A 19,962-nucleotide genomic window follows, 5' to 3' on the forward strand; every position below is an offset into this window, starting at 1 on the left:
TTGGTTACAAATATAGTAATAGGCCAGCACAACAATGATTGAAGAGCAAACATGCTAGGAGGCTGAAACAACAGCAACAAAACCTCACATTTTCAACAGAAGAGGAATCAAATACAAAAGCCTAGTAAGAGGTGGAGAGAAGCTAAAGTAACAAAGATACTACAAATAAACTCCCACCCATGATATTTTAACTGAATTCAGCTGTTTTGAAATTATCTTTTTGACATATGCTTTTGTGCAGGCAGACAACTTCTAACATCAGTTTCTTAAACCACAGCAAACATGTGATAAAGCATTATGAACCATTTTTCACTTAATCTATTTTTTTACAAAAATACTGTTTGTCCCCTGAGGGAAAAGCAAATTATGAAACAGCTGAGAAAAAGACAAATAATTTCCTCTGTTCATTTCCCTCCCTACTTCTGATCTACTTTAAACATAAGTGAACTGGATCCAGAAGACCAAAGGATCATCTCAGCACACAGAATTGTTCTTTGTTTCAAAGAGTTGTTGGGAAGTAGTAGAGAGAAATCAATACTGCACAGTGTTAATTGTGAACAGTTTGGCTCTCACTGGGGAAGGATTCCCAATGTCTATAGGAAATCACACCAGGATTATACAATCTGCTGGGAGCATGGAGTCAACTGAACACTAGAGATTGTTTGCTTGAAAGCAAAAAGGATCATCACAGTTCTGAGAGGCCTATTTAAAATAGGCCTTGGAAGTTTGTTTCCAATGTCCAATTCTTCACAGCAGGTTGGTTCATGTGTACTCAACTTCTCACCAATACAAGTGACTTTAAGGATAAGGTTTACCAAACAGTTGATGGTAATCACCTATAAAAAGAACTGTTCACATAAATGTAAAAAATTACTCTCAGATCCATTGTTCTGCCTTGTATTTTCAGCACTCAGATAAATGTTTCTTCTAGTGAAAGACTGGGCTAGCATTTACTTTACTACAACTTCTGATTCTACAGACCAGGGCAAGAGACCATAATGAAACACAGGAAGTGATTTCTAGTACATATTCTAGAATATACAAGAGCTTGAGAGCCAAAGAGTATGCTACCTAAATCAGAGAATACTATTATTTACCATTTCATTCCTGCAAGGAGATGGCACCAATTTTGAAGTCTGAAGCAAAGAAAACCAACTGTCTGCAAAGTGAATGTTTATTCAGAATTTTTCTTTCCACCCATTAACCTGAAAATGGGAAATACACTGAAAAAATAATCCATTAAAGTCAAGACACAGACCTAATTTTTTTTTTTTTTTGAAAAGCAAATAAAATGAAGTGCTTTTTGCTGCATCTGTCCTCACCCAATGACGTGCACTTTAATTTATGGTTCTGTAGACTTGTCTCTTCAGAATGTGACATATCCTATGCTAAGCTTGTTTCTGTCACTCATTTTTTGTATGGCATGAAGAATATTATTTTCATTTTCTGCTTCGTTACCCTCATAATGAACAAGCCCATGGAACTCCCTTAAAACAATATTGTATTAGCAAAGTTAGTGAGTCAAACACTAGGCAGGAATATCCACAGCTTCCTAAATTAATGAAATTATTGTTGGAAGCACCAACAAACTTTTAATTTAGTACTGAGCATCAATCTCTGCTCAGGGTTGGAGTGAAGACTTGGTGGCAGGAAAAGGGACTGCAGGAACACTGCAGTGCTCCTCACATCCTCCTTTAAGGCACTCAGTACTGACTTTCAGCACAGATAGAATGGCACAATTAAGCAAGCCAGGCACAATTAAGCAAGCCATGCTTTGCTTGCAAAGTGCCATGAATGGCGACACCATCACATGAAGCATCAGGAAAGTTACACTTTGGACACCAGTGCAGGCATTTGCAGGCACCAAATGCCTGGTGTCCAAAATGCCTTTGGACATTTTGGCATCCTGCTAGCAGGATGCCCAATTTTCAGAAGAAAATACATGTCCTGTTCTGCAGACAAAATCATTGTAAGACTGTTACCTCTGTTTGTCTTTTCAGAGAGAAAACTGGATCTCCAGACAGATTGAATTTAAGTTTCTTGCTATGTAACACTATGGAAAGCAAAACTGACCTGATCACACACAGCTCAAAGTGCTGATCTTAGTGATACTCTCTTTTTCCATGTACAGACTATAGTTTGCTATTTTTTTTTTTTTCACAGAATGTCAAACTATACACTTACTCACTGGTGTAAATAACACACAGTGGAAAGAAAAACAAGAGAGAGGAAGAGACTCAGCTTGGAAAAAGAACCATCAATTTTCATTTCAAATGTAGCTGAACAGAAGACTTGAGAAGGAACAGATTCATGATTACAACTGCTAAACCAGGACTTCACTATAAAGTTATCATGTCCAGATGTTGTTTTTGCCTTTGACAGGTTTGAGGTTTTACTTACAAAAACACAGACATGCATCTAATCTAAGGGCATCTATATTCATTTAAAATGTCTGTAACCATTAGGAAACTAATCTTTATGCATTCTGCACTCCCATTCACCTGCAAAATGAGGAATATGGTGATGGGGTTAAAAATGTTTGTTTAAACAAAGAATATATAGTTTACCAGTAGTACATAATTAGAATGCCTACAAGTTGTAATACTGCCCCAGATGATGAGTTTAAATCCATGGAAAATTTGGGTAGATTAGATGTGTATTACTGACACTTCTTAATGTATACCGTATCTTCTAAAAGTTCTGTTGGAAGCTTTTAAAAATAAAAGACTCTTAAAAATGGACTTTTTCCCTTGAAAGTATGACATATATCTGATTACTGTGCTGCCAACTGAAATACTCCCTCCATCTTCTATTCCAAAACAGATGGCTAATAATGAGCACCTTGGAATATTCTCTGCTTACAGTATTTAGGTTGCGGTTAAGGACTTTCCAGCTTTCTGGGTTAGCACATCTCTAGAAAACTACTGCAGATCAAGAAGCACCAGCAGAGCTGACATAATTCAGTCTCAAACCAACCTTCCCATACTTAATAGCTCTTCCTGTCAGCTGAAACATCTCAGATTGAATATGGCTACAGCTTGAGCAAAGGGATATGTTTAGGAACAGAAGAGCCTGAAGTGGTCAGAGGCTCCAAAGGTAGCAGAAGCAATATGGTGCTGAGACACTGAATGTAAAAAGGATGGTCTTATATTTTTTTCTTCCCAGCTCCTCACAATTCAGACATTTAGATTTAGTCACCATCCAACTGGGAGAGGAGACAAAGTGGCAATATTTTTATTATTGTTTCTGCAAGTTTACTAACACTGCAATACTCCAAAGTCATCTACCCTGAAAAGATCATACAATTCCTAAGCATTTAAATTCACAATCTCTATTAATGAAACAGTTTATTCTGTGACATATATAATTACTGATTAATTATCCCTTATTTTATCAAGTGTCTGTAGGCCAGAAGCTTTCTTTTTCATTCCATATAAAAGTGCATCTGCAGTGGTGTAAAAGACAATTGATTTTAGTTTTTTCTTTTAAATCTAAAATTATTTTAAAAGAAAAGTTTCTTCAGAATGTTAAACAACTGAAGCTGTATCTTCTTAAATGTCTTTTGGCAACCTTACTTTTTTCTTAAGAAAAATAATTAACTACTATGTCTCAATTCAACTCTTTAAATCATGCTACTTCCTTACATAGGTCCATGTCAGTTCAGAAGTATAAAACATAAAATACACATTAATTTCAGCCTTTCTTAAATTTGCTTCTTATAACAGTGGCTATGTGATGCTCAGTTCTCCTGTAGTCAGAGTGCCACTATGGGGTACATGGATTAACATTAACTCCAAACCCCAATTTCCAAACTCTTCCCTTTGGTTAGCAGGCTGATACAACTTCAGCAAAGCTCATTCTAGAGAAACATGAATTGCAGAGACTTTGGAAGAATTTTCACTGTCTTGTTTAGAACAAGATATAGGAAGAAAATAAAACCATAACTTTGGTTTACAAAGTATAGCTTTTATTTTACAGACTGCTTAAATGAGTTTTCAAATATAGATTTTAAAAAGTCTTGAGTGTTTCAATATATACATTCTGATATAACATTATCACATTTACATTTGAAATACCTATTGCTAATACATTAATATTTTTTGTGTTTTACTAAGTGTTAACTATTAAGTACATTTTTTAAGTGTTCAATGATAATTAACCCATCACTGAAATACCATCTCTAGACAATCTCCAGTGCATATAAGCTTTTGTAGGGATTAAGGCATTACTCTGATTTACAGGTTATGGAGAGCATATGTCTACTAGGCTGAAATGGGAGCCATGCTTAAGCTGCAGGGTAAAAGAAAAGCTTATAACCTACTGAAGTGGCACAAATAACTAAGAGAGAAGGTATTGACCCAGTCATAAAGGCTAACACACTTGGAACTTCAGTTTTAGTCTTCTCTTGGTCACAGCACAAATGTCAAATACCAGAAAGTTAATGACTGCCTAGGACACAGCATTCTGGTGTAATCTCTACAATCTGGGGAATTCAAACAGATTGCAAAGGATTTCATGTGGAACAAATTGTATTAAAGGAGATTCTTTAATGAAATAAAATTTTTAAGTCAAGGAGTACATCAAGTCATTTTGAGGGGAATCTTCAGGGCACATCAGGCATTTCTTTATATTGTTTCTCAATTAGGTGCCAAGGTAGTTTTATCATTATACAACCTGAATTTTAGCTTCTTTGATTAAATTATCAGCAAATGCACCAACTTGGAGATGATTTCTCACCCTAAGCAAACTGTTCAGCCACAGTTTCTTTTGAGTAAGGCCAATTAAGTCAGAAAATGGTTTCAACTGACCTACATAACAGTGAACAAGTAGTGAGATTCCATTAATGATCTTTCAGTCCCTTGCTTTTTTCCCCAGTGTCATTATCAAATCAATCTTGCCATGTTTGTACCTTTCTATAACACTGCAACCTGAATTGGATAAATCAACCCTTCAAGAGTAGAAGTTCCTTTAACGGCATCATACAGGCTCTAATGTGGCACTGAATAGCAGTATATGCTTTGAAAATAGATTCAAAATGGCTTTTAATATATTTTTCACTTGTATTTTAGTTATTCTCAAATCTGAGTATCACTGACTTACAATCACCAAAAGAGCTGACTTTTATGTATTTCTTGTAGCATCACTGCAGATACAGGATATTGCAAAAAAGGTACAGTTTATCAATGAAACACTTCAATTTTTCAAAGTTAAACCTTTAAGTTATGGAGCAGAAAGAAGGCAATGTAGGTTAAATGTGTTACACGGAAAATCTAACAATGACCAGAATGCAGTTTTAGAGACATGGAGGTTTAGAGGTGTGGGATTTTTAAAACCCTACAAAGTAATTTCAGCAGAAACAGAAATGAATCTGCCATGATGCAGCATAAAAACTGCAAGGATCTCATGATTCATTTTCATGGGGGAAGGGTTCAGGTTGAAACATGCTGCCTGTTCAGACTTTCCAGAATAGAATATGAAGGATCTTAGTTCTTAAAACACCATCAGACAAACCATGCCACGTCATCCGTGTGATCCACGCAAAACCATTATCTGCCAAAGCTCCAAACACATGAGCACTTAACAAAGGTTTACAAGGGTTGGAACCAGTCTCTTCAGTCACTGAATGAAGATTCACTATCAGAACTGTCTTCTGTTTTGCCATCATCTCCCCAGGCAGGCACAGGGGCATCTGGTGTCCTGCAGGCAACAAAAACATTCTGTGTTGTCAATCCAGCTGAGAGCACAAGCAGCTCAGCACGTAACACCACTATCCCTGCATCACAACTGCAGGCACTTTATTGCCACAACATTTAACACATTAACTGTTTATGGCTCACAAACTCACACCTTAGTGGTATTGCTTCACCTGCAACTGGAAAGCAAACACTAGAAACTGCAACACACTGGACATCAAAACTCCATAGACACCAATGTGAATGCACGCCTTTGATGCCATCAGAAATGATGACAAATCATTAAGAAGTGGCAAACACTTGTAGAAAGAGTTGAAAGCAGGCAATAATGATTAATTCAATTTTTTTTCAATCTTCAGAGGTTGCAGGGCTGAAAGGAACATTCTGTACACCATTGAGCAGTGTAAATAGTACATGAAAAAAATAACACAGGAAATGAACAATATTGTATCCAACTAAAACTGCAGGGATAATTTAGTGAAGCAAAAACGAATTACTCAGAGTGGAATTTGGCTAGAACATTGGGTTAAATTTGACATGCAAGAGCAGCCATGGGATTTTTATTGACTACAAATTATCAGACCACTTGTATTTAGTTTTAAAGAGAGTATTTAGGGTGGATCTTAACACTGTGACAAAATGTTTGCTTGGGGAATCCACTGGAAATGAAGGTGAGAGAAGCAAGCCATCTAAACTAACATTACTGCCTGAAGATGCTGGCTCTCCATGGACTTTCCCTCCTAAGTATGTAATGAATTTGACATATAAGCAATACAGAGCCTGATAAACGCTGAATCCAAGATAGAAAATACAAACATAATTATACTTGAGGGAAAAGGACATTCAGGGAAACTCACTTCCTGTATGACAGTTAACATCTCTTGGATAAAATATTGCATTTTAAACTAAGATGACAGTTGTATTAATCATCCTGTTCTTATTTATCTTGGGAGTATAGAATTTCTTTTCCAACATTAGTTCTATTTAGTATAATTTCTCTGTTGGGAATCCCTAAGGTAACTTTAAAGTGTTCCTAAACATTTTTTGTTCAAAGATGAGAAGTGTGTTAAAAAACTGCAGAAGAGCCTTCTCCCTACCCCCTGCACACCTCTAAAACAAATGAAGAAAGCATTTCCTTTCTCATGCAAATACCACTTCACAATATTATTCCTTGTTTGTTGTCATGGTAATGACAAAACAGAAGAGTTGTGCAAAGATATGAGAGACCAGTGCAAAACCTCTCACTTATTAAGAAGAGGAAGATGGTGCTGAATTCCTTTAGTTCATGAGAGCAGGACAAACTCTTCTGGAACTGAAGACAGGCAAGAGAGGCAGGATAAGCAACAAAAGTTAAAGACAGATAAATTGGGAGCTTTTTTCCTAACTGCTTAGAACAGGCAGTTATCAAATGCTGTAAAAAGTTGAGAAAGGAGCATTAACAGAAGTGGAAAAGCTAAGAGGAGAGTGTAGAAACAATATTGTATCATTAGAATTAGCACATCTACAGCCACAAATAAGCCATGCTCAGCCAATGGCAAGGAACTGGGGGAGTCTGCAGTAAGTGACTGAGCACACAGCCATGTGTACATTTTCCTAATTTTCTCTGGGACTGAGTGAGCAGACCTAAGGAAGCTGAAGACCCAAGAAATGCAGTGTGAATGGCAAGACACATATAAAAGAAGCCTATAGTATTACAACAAGAAAGCAAGAAATCTGAAAAGTCACCCTGATACCTTAACATGATCCACCTTGCCAAATAATTAGCTTTCTTTAACCAGTTTTCAAACCAATAACATTTTAAAGAAAATCTGACTAAGCACTATTGTTGCACAGATCTTTGAGGATAGATTTTGAGAACTAACCTCAAACATACTCTATGAGCCTCAATCCACAGTAATAATGTTTCTGTCTTAATGCAAAATAGACAATTCAAAAGTATACACTTTTTAAAAAACAGCTTTAAAAATTTTAACCTATTATCTTTTTGTTTTATCTACTAAAAAAATCCACCCGAACATGAAGAAATAGCAGCATTTATAGAAAGGTATGGACTTGAAAGCACAGGAAAAAAATACAAAACATTTAACACACATATAGAAAACCTGTGTTTGCTAAACCTATCTCCAACTTGCACTGGGTCTTTTTTTTAATTTCTCATTCAATCAGTAAAAAACAACTGAGGAATAACTATATTGGGCTTATCTAGACCAGGAAGTAGCTAGGAGCTAAAGTGACTCATCATATGATGATACTTCAGGTTTATTTTATTTAACAAGTAGCTAGTTTCAGAATAAGCCCTTATAAAATGTAAAAGGACTTCACTGGAAAGGAAAAATGGACTTTTTAATACCCTGACAGTTTCTGAAAAGAATGCAAAAATACTTTGAACGTTTTGTTGTCTGTAGTGCAAGAATAAAGTTAGTATTTTCCTCAGTTTAACAACATCTGTGAAATAATACAGTAGAACTAAATTAAATGTCATCTGTAAAGTAAGACTAGAATTCATGTTTATGGCCAGACAAGAAACTTTGAAAATTACTATCTATTCTTAGTAGTCTTCACATCAGATTAGCTCAATCAACAGCCAGAATTTTGAACTGTTGACTTCAATTTTCACTGTCAATTTTGAAGTCAAGCTGTACATAACATCTACTCAGGGAATCTGAAAACAACTCTGTTGTCCCTCATGCATCCAGCAAAATAAGACAGAGTTTTTTCTTACTACTCTACAATAATGACATTTTCTTACTGGAGTGTTGAAAGCAAGTATCTGGGAAAAAACCTCATAGTCTACACAGGGCACTGAAAATGGCTACTGACCTTTTAGTTGATTCCTCATTACTAAATGCACATTTTCAGATGCTAGCTTGTCACTGCTATAGCTCACAACACCTTGCACAACCTTTTCTAAGCACAAGTTTTTCCAAGTTTTTTAAACACACAGTTGATCTGCAGCCCTACTGGGAGTCACAAATTACTTACTCAAGAAGATCTGGATTTAGCCCCTCAGAAATCATTTTGTTTCGTATTGCCATTACAGGAACACCCTGTGTAGCAGAAGAAAGAATAATATTAAACTACTGGACACAAAACAGGTGAGTTAAATAACTCTGGTACTTTTAAACCACACTTTCATATAAATTTATGCATGTCACTTGTCAAACAACAGCATGAAACATTAATCTCAGTTCCCATCAATATGAACCTAGAAGCAAGAAATTATTGAGATGAAAGGCCCTTTTAATCCACTTTATATTTATGGCAAAACATCTAGAGAAAGTTGCAGGGAGAGAATCAAGACTGGATAGATATATACTTGCAATTCATGCAGACAAAATCATAAAGCTGAAGTTATCTGTATGGATAAGAGTATGAAGAAAGCACGAAGTAGCAAAAAGACAGCAGAGAAGTTGTGCTAGGAAAGATTTGGGCATACTGAAGGTATACCCAAGAGAGAGAAGAAAACCAGGGAAGTGCGTCAGCTACCACTCCAGAAGGATCCTGTAAGGCAGTGCTAAAAGCTGGAGAAGTCTATAAAGCATGGAGAAAAAGGCAAACAGGACATGAGAACAAAAGCACAATTTAGAAGTGAATTCTCCAAATACAACTGCTTGTGCAGTCAGGCTTGAATCTTCTGTGACTTGTGGACAGATTTCAGCCAAATGTTAAAAAAATTCCCTGCAAGTCCTTCCACAGCTTTTGCACTTTATTTTATTCATCAACACCTAAACATCCTCTAATCTTGGATCACATATCCAAGACCCATGTCCTCTCATGAGATACATTCCAACAAACTGCTCCTATGTTTCCACTAGAGCTGCACAAAGGCAACTTGTTGCTTTGCCATCTTCTGTTGGAAATCATCAGAAATACCATCTGGATCACTCAATGCCAATATAGGATATGGGGAAAAAACCCCAAACCAAATGAGGATACAATTTCTGATTCGAAAGGAACAAAGTTACTGGTGGTCTAAGAAATTCTAAATGAAAAGTAGTGTAGAATTAGTATCTTTTGTCCGGAAGTAAGTAAAATAGTGCTAAAGAGCAGCCATGACTAATGCTCCAGAGAAAGATGTGATTCTAATGCTGCTCCACAGTAAGAATCACAATCAAGGCTTGTGCATGAGCACTGTGGAACAGCACACACACAGGTACATAGCTGTAGCAATCTATCAGACATAATGTGAAAAATGGTCACTCAAGTAGCTGCAATGTAATACCTGGAAATAAAAGAGTATCTCAGTACTTCATAACCCATGTGCATTACAAAGGTGAATATTTTGAATATTTCTTGGAGTATTTAATGACGGTTTAAAAATTCAGTTATTCTAGTATAGATTTGGACAGCAGGGATTGTGTGTTTACACACCATTTTGTACTAATGCTTTTCCCCTGCTTGACTGCTCTTAGGATACTCTTCCCCACCTCAGAAGTCACTGATGAGTTGTTTATGCATCAATTTAAACCAGGTAAAAACAGAATTGAGTCAGATCAGGCAAGGCAGAATTCATATTTGATTTCAATCAAAGTGAATTTGGTATAGGATTTCTAAGAATGGGTTGTGTTTATGTTCACACTTGGGAGTATGTTTTATTCCAGCACTGTGTGCATTAAAATCTGTGAGAAAAAATCCTCTCAGTACCCTCATATATCATAGATTCACAGAACTAATCTGAAGTTTAATCAAAATGCTCTTTTAGAATCCTTATCTGAAGGAAAACAATTACGATTGCACCTGTATCTGTTTATAATACAACCAGGGTATTACAATTACTTTACCTTTCATGCTCTCCTAAATTTTAATCTGCAAATATGGTACTGCTTTTGTATGACTTCTTGAAATATTGTTGTAAATTTTAAAATGTAAGAATTTAGTGTCCTCAATAATTGCACTCCACCAAAATGAGTTTGTCACAATTTCATGGAAGATCTACTTTTAGTGTAGAATGGTGCTCTTTTATACTACAAACACTGTGAGTAATAAATAAATTATCAGTTCAAACAAATCTTAGCTAAAAACTTAATTTAGGCAAATAAATGACACTAACTGAAATACTTGACCGGACAAGGAGACAAGTTTGGCAAATACAAAAACACACATTAATTTGTAGGATGTTAGTTTGACTTTCCTACCACACTGTTTACAACTGGCAGAGGAGTCACCAGGAATTGCCAGTACACAGGAGAAGTGTGGAAAGTGAGATCTCACTCCTCTAGCAGTCACAAAAAAAAATTCAAAGTAATTAGACCATCCAGCACTTTCAAATCCACTTTGAAGTCTGGCATTAAATCAATACAGCAACATAGTGTTCTATTCTCTGCTATTATCCCACTGCTAGGTTTTCCAAATGGTTTGTAATAAGCTATCCATAAAGTACCAGTTTGTGATTCAAGTGAAAAATAAGGTTTGGAACCTTCAAGGTTCATTCAAGGGATGAAGGAATTAATTCTGCTTCATTCAAGGGATGAAGTAGACCAGTTGTAATAATTTCTCTGAAGACTGAGTGAAACCATGAAGTTAGTTTTAATATAAGCAACATTTTATTAATACCATGACATAGTCATACTTTCCAGAATTATAATATATGTATTTTAGAGTAAAATTTCCACTGACAAATTGAAAATAAATTGAAATAAATTCTTTGTTTACAATCTCATTTTTAAGTTTGTGGATGTGAAACGACCTCTTAAAAATATCACAAATAGTCTTTCATTCATCTTCTCATTCCTTCATGAGATTTCACACATTGAAATTACAATCATTTATTTCCTATTTATCTCCAGCACAGACCAGAGATAAAGATGTAAACAAAACCTGCATAATGAATAACAGGAAACTGGAGTGGAACCAGACAGTGAAACAATCCTTATATCTCTATTTTGGTCCTTACAGAAATACCAAGTACTCCTGTTCTGGACTATACTTGCAAAGCTGTATTTTGTACCCTACAGTAAAATGAGACTGTAATCAGTCTGTATGCAAGGAATTTCTCCAATTTGCCAGGGCAATTCCACTTTCTGTGGCATCTTCTGTGCCTCCGGCTACTATCACTTTGCATTTACACATTTCACACCTTCAGTTCACAAGTCTACCAGCAGAATTTTGCAGAAAGATCTTGCCAGAAGAAGCTGTCTGAGGGAATATATTGCATTAATTCATTTATTAGAAAAGATGTGCTAGAATATTATGATGTTATCCTACCTTAAAGATTACTGTTGCAATATATGTTTTCCGACATTTAAGGCTCGCTTACAGCTGTGCGGTACATTCCACCAAAAAATAACATCCTAGCCAAAGAACGACATGAGAACTGACTTACCACTTGTACCATTTTGAGGTATCTGGCATATCTTGGATCCTTGGCCACAGTTGTGACATTTTCTGTTACTACCTCCGTCTTCTGTAACCCTTCCTCTTGTGTATTGTTCTGCTGTATGTGAAGAACAAACCCTTTAATGGTTAAGTGCATACACCACACCCATGGAGAGATTCCAAACAATAAAACTGAGTATTTTAAGGTAAAGAGTAACTCTTTTTCATCAAGATTATTCTGATCTACATTCACAAAACTAGAGGTTTCCTGGATGTATGAAATGACAAATCCAGCTCTTTTGTTGTTCACTGTTACAAGAGTGTCTTTCTACTTTTAGATACAATTTTAAGTTATTGAACAATACATAAAAAACCAAAAAGGCCCTAAAAACCCTGTTAAGTTGCATTTAATAAATATCACAGTATTAAATGTAAATGGTCTTTTTATAAAAAATATTTATAAGGAGTATATCTATAAATTTCCCCCAGTAGTCCAATGCCTTTTTTCTTTAAAATATTTGATTTGCTGACAAAGGTTCCACACATACCATGTAACTTCTAAACTATACTTTTGAGTATAAATCATTACTCAAAGGACAATGTAATGAAATCAAAGATTCCTTGAAAGTATTTAATTTAAATTAAATGAAAAATGACAAGTTCTAGAACTTTTAAAATAACACAGAAAACTTTATTTTTTCTACAAAACTAACCACCTGAAAGCAGCATTGGGAACATCCTTTCAGAAATATATGAACTTTATATACTTAAATATACTTTATATACTTCCATATCTGAGAGGAGGAACACTTTAAAGAAAATGAACTCATAGTGAGTCATTCTCTAATGGGGCTGGAACATGCAATGCTGCCCAGTGTCTCCCCTACTGCTGCCTGCAAATCAGAGTTGCAATACTTGACAGGCAGGCAAAAGCAGCAGAGTGCTCCAGCTACTGCTTCTCCACAGCAACTGCCACCAAATAAGAGAATGAGCATAGATCAGAATCGAGGATTCCATGAGAAGAAACTGTTAGGGGAAACCAGGAAAAGAACTCCATCTACAAATGAGCCAGAAAGGCTCACTTAGTTAAGTGGTGATCGATCATGGGATTCAAATGTCTGGTTTAAAAAATCAACCAACCACACACATGAAATTCCCCAAAATGACTCTAAGTTAGTTGCAGGGATAGTATCTTAAATATTGATTACTTGTATTAAGCTGACCTTTACTGTATGTGGAGGATAATATACAGAAAACCTTCAATGTAATAAACTCTTTAGAAAAAAGCATGCTAGAAATTCCAATTTGAGCTAAAAGCTCACATTCTGATGAAAGGAAGAAAGAGTTGCAATGATGTGATTTGAACTATTATTTTCATTCATGACCTTGCCAGCACCATGTAATTCATGTTCATATTTTAGTGTGATTGAAAGAAAGGAAGGAGAAATTTATCATTAGATTTGAGTTAGTTCTAATTATTTAAGTCACATAATTAATAAAGGGTATAGCCTTTTTTTTTTTTATTTAAGTCACTTGTTAAAACAGTGCCAGTAGAGAAAAGCCTAGTCTTAGACTTTTAGAGTTGATTGCTCACTTCCAATAGAATTGCTTCTTCTATCTACTGCAAATGACATTAAAAACTTGACCTGGAGAGCTCTATTCCTCCAAGAAATGAGTTATGCTTTATTACTTACTCCAGACTGAGGTGATCCAGCTGTCTGTTGATCTGTAGCAGCCTGTGCCACAGGACCATTTGTAACACTGTTCACATCTGCACTGGAAACTTCAAATTTGACATCTTCTAGGCCAGGAATCGAGGATAACTGAATGCAAAATACATCATCAAATAAGCAATGAGCTGCTCATAAGACTTACAGGTACAACAAAATCTGCAGCATGCTGCTTACCACTTATTTTCCAGGTTGGTTTTACATCAGTAAAATTTTAAGTTTCTGCCCCTAGTTTTGGCATTTTGATGGGGAAAAAAAAATCTTTCTACCCAGCTGCCTTCTACAATAAAAACTTTCACTGTCAACACAGGGTTGCAGAACAGGAAAAGACTTCCACACCTTCCCAGTATTTTGCTACTGCATTTATCAACCACACGAGAGCCATGCCATCTTAATGAACACTTTCAAAATATCCCACCCTTCCTCCCAGAAAAGCCAACTGAAATTGCCTCCATGATTATTGAAAGAACTTGTTAAAATTCCATAGTGGGTGATTTACTGACTTCAGGATTTTGTCAGGTTTTTTTTCCAAGTAAATGATATGCCGTATTTCCTATCTATGATCTTTTGTAATTTCAGCTAAAGAAGTAAATCAAACAAATTTACATTAGCTTAGATCCAGTTCTGCTCACATTTCAGTATCAAAAGAATTACAAGGCTTCTCTCTAGCTACTTTTATCAGTATCATACAAAGATATTTTTGTTTTACAAAGGGGGTAAGAATTTTCTTATTGGCATTTGTATGGCAAAAAGTGTTTCCTTCCCGTTCCACATGCTTAACAAGCCCAGATTTTCCACTAGGTACTGTTGGTTCCTTTCTTCTGTATCAACTACATATTCAAATGTCACACAGTACAAGTAGTAAGGCATTAACTAGAGAAGAGAGTTAAAGAGAGAATTTTTCATATCAGGTTTTCATATTAGCTCCTTCAAATCATTATGAAAACTTATTTTCTCAATTCAGACTCTAAAAAGGAAGCTAGTTCACATAATCTAGGAGGCTGTCACTGTTAGAAGATGAAGTCTATATCCATACAAACCTTTGCATCCAGAATATTGAGTGTGGTTTCAATTTGTTGGATACGGAGAGAGAGCGCTGACAATTTCTGCAACAGAAAACAATTAGGATGTGAAAACACTCCCATATGCACTTGGACATATAAAAGTTTGCATATAGTTAAAAAAAAAAAATCACTTTTCTCCCTGCTGAAGGCAGAGTACAGTGTAAATAAGATTATCATATTATGAAATAAATGAAGACAACTCTTGACAACTCTTTTTAGAACAGTAGCTACAGCAGTACAAATTTTAAATAATTTTACTCTGCAGTTGGTTTTCCCATATAATGACAGAAATGAAGACAGATTATTTACAAAAGAAAGCCAAAGTAAATAGGGTATTACTTTGGGCAACTGTAGAATAATGGTAGACATATTATGCTCTCCCAGTTACCAAAAGATCTTTCTTCAAAGGTTTTTCCAAATGTGGAAGATGAAAGGAGATAATGTGTGTGTATGCACCTGAGCAAATACCAAGAGACAATCTGATAATTAATACAGCAGGTGATTCAAAGTCCTATACAGTCAAATTCACAATGAATCACAACTAAACTGACACTATATGCTCCAGGTGCACCTCAATCATATTTTGACTTTTTTTTTTTTTAATACAACTTAAGTTTTTCTAAATTACTCCATAAGAACTGCCAGTCTTTTAACTAATCACTACCATACTCCACCAGACCTGTCCAAGTGAAGTTGGCTAGAGTGCTGGCTGGCAGATATGTACCATTCTGACAGCTTTCTGGCACCTTGGCAAGATTCTGCCTGGCTCTGAAGCAGAACTTTAACACCCTAAGAAAATGGCAGTTCTGCCAATATGCTAGAAAAAGCAGGAGACTGACAGGAGTTAGTCTTTTTGGATAGAGCACTGACTTGTTTACAGATGGTCCTTTGTTCATGAAGAGGAGTCAGCTCCTATTGGAAGGAACTATGTGTCCTACATTTAACTGGATAAGGGGGAGGAAAGATGTACAAAAGACAATTATGCAATTTTATGTGTCTATTTGACTAGACAAGAGCCAAGAAAATTAGAGTTAAGGATGTCAGCCCTGATTTTGCGTTTCTTGGCTTCTGTTGACTTACACTGCGACCTTTCACATTAAAAACACTTCTGTACTTCATGAATATGAAAAACTTCTCAAGGAGTATATAAAGCAACTATTTAGTCTCTTGAGTAACAATACATTTTGGTTAACTAATAACTGTTTTATTAGGCAGACTTCACAGTCCTGCTGTATGCTCAAGGTGGCTTCAAATATACGTGTTCTGATTTCCACAGGGCCTGTGGAAGAGGGAATACTGATATCAGGTCACAAATGAGTTTTGGACAACTGACAACAGAATCACCAGGCGGTTACACTGTCCCACCTATCAAGTTACAGGAAGTTTAAAAACCTAGGAAAAATTACTTTTTTCCCTCTGAAGCTCCATGTATTCATATAATAACCAAATCTTATACTTGTTACACGTCTGGCTCTCAACTTCACCAACAAATAACGGAATTTCTCAGATTACATGGCTTAGTCTAATTGGATTTGACTGCTGCCCTGGCTCAGCTGGCTAGAGCTGTATAGCATTCTTTGTTGAATAAACTAATGAAGAAGTACAAAAAACCTCTAAAGACAAAAAGGTTACCCTCAAAGCCACATTAGAAAACACTCTTTTTACAAGGAGGACTCTTGTCCTGTTCAGTGGACAAATATAATCTTGTTGATCTGATGTATTTCCATTGACTCTAAAGTCATCACATAAACGTACTAATCCTATTTTCATTTTTCTCTCTTTTTACAGCAAACTGAAGTTAAGGGCTTCATTTCTATGCTAATCACTTGCCAAAAATTTTCTTTTTTCAACATAAAAACTATTTACATTCAGTGCTTAGTGTATGACTCTTTTAAATTAAAGGTGATAAAACCTGAAAGTAAGTTTTGATGCACTGCAAGAACATGGCATCTTCCTCTCATAACAAGATAAGAACCAGAGATAAAGCTGCTCAGAATAAATTCCTTGTATCAAAAAGTTCAAAGACTGTGCCAAATACAAAAGTTTAAGAAAACAGGATGCAGTGTGGCACAACCAGGAGTTGATATTGATCCCTTGGGGAAAAATTCTGTCTTAAGCACTTACTAAAGAGAAACCTCAAACAGAAAGCAGACTACATTTTTGGTTTAAGCTACCAGTATTACTGCATCAATTTTTTTAAATGTATAAAGGGACAGCTGGGGAAATAATAAACATACCTCTTCACAAACAGTAGAAAAGCGGTTGAGAAACTGCACTGTGTGAACAACAAACTGGTTTAGAAATGCTACAGTTCTTTTCTGCTGAATAGCAGGAACCTGCATTAAAAAATATAAGAAAATTAGGTTACAAATCAATGTCAAGTTCCAAATTTGGACTGAAATATCTGTTATAAATGTATATTTTTTAGAATAAATTATTTGGAAATCTGTCTTAAGTGTGCCTGCTATGACTGCATACATAGATAAACCATTTTCTAACATACATATGCATTCATACAGATCCTTTGCCACTAAAAATCTACTAACACGACAGCTGAGAATGTACAGGACACATAGAAAAGGCAACAAAACCCAAGAAATGAAGGACTTTTATCTTTAGATGAAATTGTGAATATTCCCAGAAGTCAATGTTAATGATTTTATAAAAACAGTGGGGAAATTAGAATCTTTCCTTCTGGAGTTTAAGAAGGAAAACCAAATTTGGCCAGCCATACTAATACTCAGTTACAACTAACACCATGACCAAAACTGAAGTGTAGTGATGTTGCTGTCTAAGTATTTAGTGGCTACCCTACTGGTTCTCATTTGCAAGTCCAGACTACCCTAAAATTGCCAAAAATTATTCTCCAAATCAATTTAGATGCTCACATATTTTTCAGACTAAAATGTTGACTCCTTAAGTTTGCCAAATGAATGGTGGTCATACTGTAACACAGAACTGGCATTTTATTTAAACCATTACAGAAGACTGGTATCAGGAATTTGCACACAAAAGTTTATGTCTAAAATTTTAGTGCCTCAGGGTTAATAACCTTGGAGAATTGCTTTAAGTCTTAACCTTTGCAGAGGAAATCAGCCTATGAAATTGTCATTGATTTAAGTGGAAGATTACGAAGAGTATTATTGGCAGCCAAGATTCTGCTGTATTTTTTTTGTGAATACAGTGACTCTGGTCTTCACCTCTTCTTTAGTCACTGATTTATCAGTGCATTCAATATAATACAGTTCACTATGGGAATCTTAAAACATCCTTTTTGTCAGACTTCTGTTGCTACTATCTCAAGTCTTCAGCCTGTGCACTGTACAACAGCATCTGCTGGAGTTCAGTTCTGTGGTTCCAAAATTTCAAAATTCCAAAATTTGCCAAGCAGCGCTTACGACCTTAGCAGAAATCTCTAGGGTGGCGCAGAGTACGTAAGAATCACTGGGTCAACTGGAACTATCCTCTCTTTATGCTCTCTGTTGAGAAAACTAAGTTTAAAAAGAAAGCTTCTGCAACATTTAAAGAAATTAATACACAGCTTTGTACAGGATTTGCCTCCCCAGGTCGATGTTCGAAACGGCTTAGTCTTTAAACGCAACTTGCAGCAAATCGCCTCGGGAGGAGAGCGGGAGACGGGTGAGGAGCAGAGCCCGCCGCCGGGCCGGGCCGGGAGCCGCAGCGGGGCTCGCCCAGCACCAGGGCCAGCGCCGCCGCCGCCGCGGAGGAGGAGCGGCGGCCCCGGGGCGCCGGGCGAGCGCAGCCCGTACCTTGGTGAGGTCGATGCCGGAGCCCACGATGGGCAGCCCGTCCTCGTCCATGGCCGCGGGCCGGGCCGGCGCAGCGCCGCTCCGCCGCGCGGCCCGGAAACAAACGCCGAGCTGCGCGGGGCGGGGCGGGGCGGGGCGCGCTTCCTCCTGGGAAACGCAGTCCCGGCCCTCACGGCCCGGGGACGAAGCCGGGGACAAACGAACCCCGAGATTCTGGGCTGCCTTCTTTGCCCCCGCTTTGCGATGCAAGTGTGGCAGCCGCTGAGGGGCCCGGCCATGCCGGTGCGGTCACACCCAGCGCTCCCCGCCTCAGGACGGGGCCCTGCGTAGTGGTGTTTGTTTGGGGAGTGTCGTCCCAGGCGGTGACACGCCGAGGGAATGATGAGAAAAGGCAGTGTGCCTTAGCACACACGTAATTGGAGAGGGGAAATGCCGCACTTTGGATGTGGGGAGTCAAAATAAGGAGCGCTGAATGGCTCTGGGTTCTTCCGAAAAAAGACAAATCTGGAGTCCTTGTTTGCAGCAGTAAATCCAAAGATATTGTACCGGGCTTCTATATTTAGATGGTTACATTTAAATACTGCTGCATTTAATGAACCCTCCTAAATTCAGGGCAGTTAAGAAACCATCATAGTCTGAGGCTCTCAGGTGGAAACTTCTCTTGTGATGAGATGAATAAAGACGCACTAATTAATGTAATACTTTGAAGACTAGATCCCAAATGTACTATGCTAATTTTGGTTTAAAATTTACCAAAATTCTCAATTTACTTCCAAATCGTTGTTTGCCAAGGCATTATACAAATCCACATACAGAATCAATGGAAGCTGCACACAGAGCACTTAGTTCTGTTACTCAAGTTGCCATAAAATTCTCATTTATTTACTGAAGCAGCTTTTTTGGCTTTATTACTTCCACAATGTTACTAACCTGCTGTCTCATATGCATATCATTATTACTCTATTACTAAGGCAGTATAGCAAAGTTTTTTTGTTCATGCTAATTGAATTATTGAACAATGTGGTTTTTTGTTCATGCTAATTGAATTATTGAACAATGTGTGATTCATACTCTCCTTTGGAGCACTGACATGTTGTTGGCTCAATTTCTCACCTCTCCCAAAGGATAAGCAAGCAGCAGGCTAACCTACAAAATTTAGTGGGTTTAGCTTTTCATTCCTAGCTTAAAGGAATTCTGTAAATTTGTGTTGGGCAACAGAGTTGTTTATTGAACTTAAGTTATTTTGCCACTATTTTATTTGTTTATAATTACTTTAAAGTTCCAACTAAATTATATTCAAGAAGGATTAATCTCATTTATCATTAAGTTTCTATAATACAATTTTTCCAGGCAATGGCACTGAAACTGAATGTAAATGCATAGCCAGATT

At 36.8% G+C, this 19,962-nt stretch overlaps 1 protein-coding gene across 2 annotated transcripts; it reads right to left on the reverse strand.

Moving 5' to 3' along the window:
- Positions 1-3,945: 3,945 nt before the first annotated feature.
- WASHC3 (WASH complex subunit 3) lies at positions 3,946-18,644 on the reverse strand. 2 transcript variants are annotated; one of them, XM_021536398.4, is made up of 7 exons: positions 18,573-18,644; positions 17,040-17,138; positions 14,779-14,844; positions 13,703-13,831; positions 12,016-12,123; positions 8,676-8,740; positions 3,946-5,697 (listed from the first exon to the last, which is right to left on the reverse strand). In XM_021536398.4, the coding sequence occupies exons 1-7, from the start codon at positions 18,621-18,623 to the stop codon at positions 5,613-5,615; spliced, it is 603 nt and encodes a 200-aa protein (XP_021392073.1). In that variant the 5' UTR covers positions 18,624-18,644; the 3' UTR covers positions 3,946-5,612. The 2 variants fall into 2 exon arrangements, with proteins under 2 accessions (XP_021392073.1, XP_021392064.1); XM_021536389.4 differs by having other exon boundaries at positions 12,016-12,126.
- Positions 18,645-19,962: the final 1,318 nt, after the last annotated feature.

Source organism: Lonchura striata, chromosome 1A (assembly GCF_050655825.1).
Source record: "Lonchura striata isolate lonStrDom1 chromosome 1A, ASM5065582v1, whole genome shotgun sequence".
Taxonomy (NCBI): Eukaryota; Metazoa; Chordata; class Aves; order Passeriformes; family Estrildidae; genus Lonchura; species Lonchura striata.